Source organism: Chiloscyllium plagiosum, chromosome 37, assembly GCF_004010195.1.
Source record: "Chiloscyllium plagiosum isolate BGI_BamShark_2017 chromosome 37, ASM401019v2, whole genome shotgun sequence".
NCBI lineage: Eukaryota > Metazoa > Chordata > Chondrichthyes > Orectolobiformes > Hemiscylliidae > Chiloscyllium > Chiloscyllium plagiosum.
Window position 1 is genome coordinate 25,708,703 of NC_057746.1, and position 7,979 is coordinate 25,716,681.

General features: G+C 47.5%; 1 protein-coding gene across 1 annotated transcript in view; it reads left to right on the forward strand.

Annotated features, from left to right (window-relative positions):
• Positions 1-7,979, forward strand: part of LOC122541399 (zinc-binding protein A33-like) — a 26,905-nt gene that overhangs the window by 17,030 nt on the left and 1,896 nt on the right. The window contains exons 4-5 of the mRNA XM_043678141.1: positions 3,094-3,116; positions 7,063-7,175. Of these exons, the coding sequence (XP_043534076.1) occupies positions 3,094-3,116; positions 7,063-7,175 (136 nt within the window). The remainder of the gene's footprint in view (positions 1-3,093; positions 3,117-7,062; positions 7,176-7,979) is intronic.

The following is a 7,979-nucleotide window of genomic DNA, read 5'->3' on the forward strand; positions in this document are numbered from 1 at the left end:
AATTGTCCCATAGTGTTCAGGGATGTGTAGGTTGGGTGCGTTATACAGGAGCAAATATAAGGTAAGGGGGATGGGTCTGGGTGGGTTTCTCTTCGGAGGGTCAGTGTGGACTTGATGGGATTCTATGTGCAGCACTGCCTTGCCTTCTTTACGTTGATGAGCAGGGGTTTGTGGTCTGTTATAATCACAAATTAATGTCTGTAAAGGTATTGGTGGACCTTCGTGACTCCAAATATGAACCGCCAAACCTGCTTTCTCTATCTGGGCATATTTACACGCTACATTAGCCGTCGTCCTCGTTGCAAATGCTATTGGGTGTTCCTCTCCATTGGGCCACCTCTTGGCTAGTGTACCTTGATGCTACACGGGGACACCTTGCATCTCAACACCAGGTCTCGCTTGGGATCACAATGTACCAACACTCAGAGAAGGCTAGCTGTTTCTTCACTTCCCTGAAAGCTATGACTTGGTTACGCGACCATTTCCAAGGCTGACTCCCTGTTAAAGAGTTGATACAATCGTGCCTGGATGGAGGCCAGGCTGTGTGTGAACTTTCCGTAATAACTCACTAACCCAAAGAAAGAGCTAAGCTCTGATACAGACGTGGGGGCCAGGGCTCCTTTGCTCACCCTCCCTTTATCTTCCAGGAGATGTCACCTGGTCTTGCCATCTCTGTAGCCCAAGTCGGTCACTTGGGGGTGCCTGGAACACGCATTTTCTTCCCTTCTTTGGAATACACCCGCCTTGGAGAAACGTCTACGGACTATGTCCAAGTTATCTGACTGCTCCTTATTGGTCTTCCTTGTTATTAGCACATCATGCAGATAAATGGCGACATGGGGCAGACCTTGTAAAGCATTCTCCATTGTTCTCTGGAAAACAGCACAGACTGATGGTACCCCAACTGGGAGTCTCGTATACCTGTACAAAACCTTCTGGGTATTAATGATAGCATACTTCAGGGAATTCTCATCTAACCCCAGGTACACGTGGCTCATGTTCAGCTTCATGAAGGACAGCACAACCCCCCTCTTCCAACACCAGCTTTGTATTTAAATCCTATGTGCAAGGGTTGGATATTTATCTTTGTTTAAAATCCCCACAAAGGCGACCCGACCCGTCAGACTTCACAGTTGGTATGACCAGTGCTGCCCCATCCACAAACCCGCCCAGTTTGATGACTCTAACCTCCGGGTTTCTGCCTCTACTTTCGCCCGTAAGGCAAGGGGTACTGGGCGGGGCCTTGCAGGATCGGGGAATTGCTTCCTGGTCAACTACGCAAGCTGCCCTGATAGTCCCCAGGCCTTCCTGCAAATCTTCAGGATATTTAATTAGGACATTTTCTAATGTTGAGCGGACCAGGGTGAATCTTTCTCTTGCCCCATCAAGGCTGGGCCTGGGCCTTCCACTCCAATCAGTGGTAACTGAAACGACTGCTTCTCCTAAGAGACTGGAAGTGAAGTTGTACACGTCATCTGTAATGGCTCCCCAGTATAGGCTGTCAGCCTAGGCGAGGCCTTATGCAAACTTAAGGATTGGAATCCAGAGCAAATTTTATTAAAGAATGTGATCACTGATACAACCACACTGGTGTCAACCTCCATTAGAGCTGGGAGACCATTTAACCAGACGTTTCTTTTGATTGGTTCTGGTTTGGATGTCGCTAAGCGATGTAACTGTTCTAAACCAGATGTAGGTGGACTCTCCAGGGTGTGCACACTACTGGATATGAGTTCTCTTACTCCATTTAGGCCTCGGGAGACCTTTTTGATGTCTTGTGTCTGCACACCACTAGCAATTACATTGGCTTGCTGGCCTGGATCCATTTGTTTTGGAGTTTTGCTGGGGGCTGATCTAGAGTCCCTCTGTACAGGATACGTGCTGAGTGAGGCTATGCAATTGCCTTCGCTCATTATGCCCCCTCAAGCTCAGTGGGCTTCGCAAGGGTGGCCACTTCCATTGGAATACCCTACAACTCATAATCTCTACTTTTGGCATTTTCCAATGACAAAGCCTATTGTAGTGGCTGTCTGAAGTCCAGTTGGGCTTCAGCGAGTGGGCACTTCTGCATCGTTAATCCCATATACCAAACGGTGTCTCAGCCACTCATAAAGGGCTACATCAAAGTCACACACCTCTGCCCGTCATCTTAACCGCCTCAGAAATCCCGGCACAGATTCCCTGGTTCTCGAACTGCAGAGTAAAACCGATAGCATATCACCATTAGAGGAGGCTTGAGGTCATAATATTCCTTTAACTAAATCTGTCAACTCTTGCAAGGTTTTTGTATTTGGTGCCTCAGGGAAAGTCAGGCTCCTAATAACTGAAAAAGCTGCAGGTCCACAAGCTGTCAGGAGAATGACTCATTGCTTTTCAATACAGTTTGCCCGGAAACAAATAACACATTCTTTCCACATACTTGGTCTCGACTTTGACAGCAGGATCGAATGAGTCAAGCCTCTGCAAATAGTGGCAGGACGCCAGAAATGATTACCCCGACTCAAAGGCGATTGTTACGAGCGAATTCCTTCTGGGCCGTTCTTTCATGTCGTTGCTACCGAAAAACACTCCACTGAGGCTGATACCCCGTCACAAAGTCCCTCGTTATTTACACACGGTGACACTGACCCAGCTCCCTCAGAGCAGGCTCCCAGAGTGAACAGAATCTCTGACAGTCCTGTTTATATCTGTCAGCCAGGACTCCCTGACTGGGGCTGTTACCCTGGTCCAATCAGGGAACTCATACTCTATGAGGTATCCCCTGGCTGACTTTGGTACAATCACTACAGTGGTATTCACAGAGTTTGGCTGATACTCACGCAGTGCTGCTTGAGGTGCTTTGACTCCTTGTCTGCTTCTCTCAGTTGGTTAGTATTGTCTCCACGCCCTTGCTCTGGAGGCTGGGTGAGAGTAGTTGTGCACATACTAAAGATTTGAATGGTACAATCACTGTCTGAAGCAAGTTCCCAAAGCAATCCCTGAATCTCCACAGCTGGAGCCGTGCTGTAAACATCAGTAAATATCTAATTGTGGCCATTTTCTTTCCTTACTGCTGTGAACAGTTTATTAATTGTGTTGTTTTTATGTATATAGGATACCAAGAGTATTCTTCAAAGGTAGGTAACTGCATAAAACATCCCTCCATTTCAACTACAAGAGTGTCCATAACTGTATCTTTATGTGTGTGTATTTGTGTGTTAGTGTGTTATACTGTATGTGTGTTAGTGTGTTTGTGCATTTTTGTGTTTGTGTATGTGTGTTAGTGTGTGTGTATTTGTGTGTGTGTGTGCATGTTACTGTGTATGTGTGGTAAAAACAAGGTAAAAACAATGACTGCAGATGCTGGAAACCAGATTCTGGATCAGTGGTGCTGGAAGAGCACAGCAATTCAGGCAGCATCCGATGAGCAGCAAAATCGACGTTTCGGACAAAAGCCCTTCATCAGGACTGTGTATGTGTATTTGAGTGTGTGTATATGTGTGTGTTACTGTATGTGTGTTAGTGTGTTTGTGCATTTTTGTGTTTGTGTATGTGTGTTAGTGTGTGTGTATTTGTGTGTGTGTGTGCATGTTACTGTGTATGTGTGGTAAAAACAAGGTAAAAACAATGACTGCAGATGCTGGAAACCAGATTCTGGATCAGTGGTGCTGGAAGAGCACAGCAATTCAGGCAGCATCCGATGAGCAGCAAAATCGACGTTTCGGACAAAAGCCCTTCATCAGGACTGTGTATGTGTATTTGAGTGTGTGTATATGTGTGTGTTACTGTATGTGTGTTAGTGTGTTTGTGCATTTTTGTGTTTGTGTATGTGTGTTAGTGTGTGTGTATTTGTGTGTGTGTGTGCATGTTACTGTGTATGTGTGGTAAAAACAAGGTAAAAACAATGACTGCAGATGCTGGAAACCAGATTCTGGATCAGTGGTGCTGGAAGAGCACAGCAATTCAGGCAGCATCCGATGAGCAGCAAAATCGACGTTTCGGACAAAAGCCCTTCATCAGGACTGTGTATGTGTATTTGAGTGTGTGTATATGTGTGTGTTACTGTATGTGTGTTAGTGTGTTTGTGCATTTTTGTGTTTGTGTATGTGTGTTAGTGTGTGCATGTTATTGTGTATGTGTATGTGTGTGTTACTGTATGTGTGTATCTGTGTGTGTGTATGTGTGTGTTACTGTGTATGTGTATTTGTGTGTGTGTGTATATTTGTGTGTGCGCATGTGTTAGTGCGTGTACCTTAGGGAGGAGGTCAGAGGCTAGGAACACTGCAGTGAGTGACTCACCACCCGACTCCCCAGAGTCTACCCACCATCTACAAGGCTCAAGTTAGGAGTATGATGGAATACTCTGCACTTACCTGGATGGGTACAGCTCCAACAATCCATGAAGTTTGACACCATCCAGGACAAAGCAATTGTGTGATCCACAAACATCCACTACATCTACCACTGGTGCTCAGTGGCAACGTTGTGTATCATCTACAAGGTGCACTGCATAAATTCACCAAAGCTCCTTAGACAGCACCTTCTAGACTCTCAACCACTTCCATCTAGGAAGAGGGCAGCAGATACATGGGAACACCACCACCTCCAAGTTCCCCTCCAAGCCACTCACCATCCCGACTTGGAAATATATTGCCACTCCTTCACTGTCGCTGGGTCAGAATCCCAGGCAGCAGCTCATTTTCCACTTGGGAACCCACATGGGAAAGCTTCTTCCATGTCGTTTACTACCCCCATGCCCAATTAGGACATAGAATCCCAACAATGTAGAAAACAGGCCATTCAGCCCATAGAGGCCACACTGACCCTCCAAAGAACATCCCATCCAGACCCACTCCGTCCCACAAAACTCTGCATTTCCCATGGCTAATCCACCCAGCCTGCACATCCCTGGAGAATATGGCATAATTCAGCATGGCCGATCCATCTAACCTAGGAGGAGACTGGAGCACCCAAAGGAAATGCATGCAGGCACAGGGGGAATGTTTAAACCTTTCAGACAGTTGCCCGAGGGTGGCACTGAACCCAGGCTCTGGTGCAGCAGTATTGCTAACCACTGAGCCACCGTGCCACCCCAACATGCACTGCTTTCAGCACAACGTCATCCCCCTAATGGTTTGTACTAGCAGCTTTTTTAGCTCCCTGGCTCATCACTATCCTTTCCATTGTCTAACCAGCCTCCGGTCTCTCTCTTTCAGCTCCATTTCCATCTATCGGTCATTTCTTTACCAAACACCACCCCCTCCCCACACCACCCTCACCCGCACATACCACCATTTCAGCACATACACCACCTTTTCCGAGCGGCCATCAGATCGAGACGTGAAACGTTAACTCTGCTTTCTCTCCAGAGCCCCACTGGGTTTTTCCAGCAACTTTGGTTTTCGTTTCAGATTTCCAGTGTCTGCAGTCCTTTCTTTTTGTTTTGGTTTTTAATGTTCTGGGGACAAAGGTTCGAATCCTCTCATCGCAGGCGCTCAAACGTGAAATCAATGAAAGTGGAGTGGGCAGAAAGCTTGTGTAATGATAACTGGTGTTTCCTAAAAGGGAAATCTTGCTCAGTAAAGCCCAGGGCGGCGTGCTGGCTCAGTGGGCAGTGCCGCTGCCTCACGGTGCCAGGGACCTGGGTTCCCTTCCACCACTGGGTGACTGTCTGTGTAGGGTCTGCGTGTTGTCCCCATGGGTTTCCTTCGGGTGCTCCCGCTTCCTCCCACAGTCCAAAGATGTGCAGGTCAGGTGGGGTGGCCATTAAAATTACCCATAGTGCCCAGAGCGGATTATGGGAAATGCAAGGTTACGGGAATAGCGTAGGAGGATGGGTCTGGGTAGGGATGCTTTTCACAGGGTCAGTGTGAACTTGATGGGCTGAATGGCCTGCTTTGACACTGTAGGGACTCTATGGCTCCAATGTCCTTCAGGGAGGGAAACCTGTTATCCTTGCCTGTCTGACATGTGACTCCGCGCCGACAGCAATGTATTTGACTCTTAACTGCCCTCTGAAACAGTTCTAGGAAGCCAATCACTCCAAGGGCATTTGGATATGGGGCAGCTGTTATGGACCAGGGCAGACCCCCTCCCCTCAAAATATTTTAAGAAGATAGCCCACATCTAACTTTTTCTCATGTTAAAGGCAGATGTGAAGTGGATATTCCAGGTGTGATGCAGCTGGACAAACCACTCAGCTTTAAGCAAAACAGAATTTATTCAAATACTACAGTGGAAACACGTACAAAAGAAAACCACATTTCGAATGACTTAACCATTGGAAAACTTAACTGACCCGATACACCAACTTAACTAAGGAGCTGTTACAGTCCAGTAACATCCCATAAACACACCCCTTTGTGGAAAGGTAAATCCAAATGGGCAGCACGGTGGCTCAGTGGTTAACGCTGCTGCCTCGCAGCACCAGGGACCCAGGTTCGATTCCAGCCTCGGGCGACTGTCTGAGTGGAGTTTGCACATTCTCTCCGGGTTTGCGTGGGTTTGCTCTGGTTTCCTCCCACAGTCCAGAGATGTGCAGGTCAGGGTGAATTGTCCATTCTATGTTGCCCATAGTGTTAGGCGCATTAGTCAGAGGGGAAATAGGTCTGAGTGGGTTACTCTTTGGAGGGTTGGTGTGGACTGGTTGGGCCGAAGTAAGGAATCTAAACAAACATGCGTCCTTACAGGAAAGAAGGATTTCAGAGACAGAAGCCAGTCAAGAGTCATCTGCTGAAGCATGCAACCTTGTTTGTACTTTAGCAGCATCTGACTGCCTGCTACAACTAAAGCAAACTGGAAAGAAATGCCTGAACTGGGAGAACTGGCCACTCCCCTGCCATTGTTTAAAGGAGACATTTCCAGACATTTCAGCACCTCTGCCTTTACAACCCCTCTTGAAAAAACACCCAAAGACACCATAGCCTTGTTAAAGCGACTACATCACCACATAGCTAGTGATACCTCCATCACCACGATTGAATAATATAAATAAAAGGCTCTGCGCTTTCATTGAAATACAATTCCAGTTGTGAGGAGATGTTGCAACGACGACTTACCCAATCGTGTTGCTGCCTTTTTCAGGACTGATTTACACAATGAGCCGATCCTGCAGCCTCCTGAGCTGAGTTTGGGGGAGTATAAGGGCCCTCTTCAGTACGCAGCGTGGAAACAGATGCTGAGCGTAGTCAGCCCAGGTACGTAACTCCTCTGGTCTTGTGGATTCCCGGGGCACCGCTCACGTAGCGAGCACGCCACGTCAAACTCAGCTCGACACCATCGTCTTGCAGGTTTAAGTGGTTTACTCTGAGCTGAAGTTTATAAAAAGAGCCTCAGGGCAAACGAATGTCTGTCGCATTGTGACGCAGGTGTATTTCTATTTAATACCGAGCTTTGTAAATGCCAGTGCAATCCTACAGTGTTATGTACAGTTAAGTGAAGTTAAATATAAGACAGGAAGCCCACTCGACGCTTAACTAATAAAAATAAAGTTGCATTCAGTATAGAGGGGTAGGATCAAAAGCCCATCTGTTTCCATGGTATCACGTGTCTGCCCATATATCCACTGGATTCCAAACCCCTTTGAACTCTCTAGGAACCCATTGAACCTACTTTATCAGCCTTTGACATACAACCGCCCAGCCCCCACTCAGTGGCACTCTGGCCTCTGCCTCGGAGGATTTTGGGTTTCACTCCGAGTCCAGAGCCTTTGAGCAGCGCTGCATGGGGACAAAGGTACCTTTTTTCAGACCATCGAAGATCACCACCCCTCCTCTCCAACCCTCCCATACCTCAGGTCAACATAAACAAACCCCTAACATGCATCAAAGAGCGATGCAGGGTCTTCACAGCACAGAAGAAAAGCCATTTGGCCCATCCTGCAGCCATTGGGCAGCACGGTGGCACAGTGGTGAGCACTGCTGCCTCACAGTGCCAGAGACCCGGGTTCAATTCCCGACTCAGGTGACTGACTGTGTGGAGTTTGCACGTTCTCCCCGTGT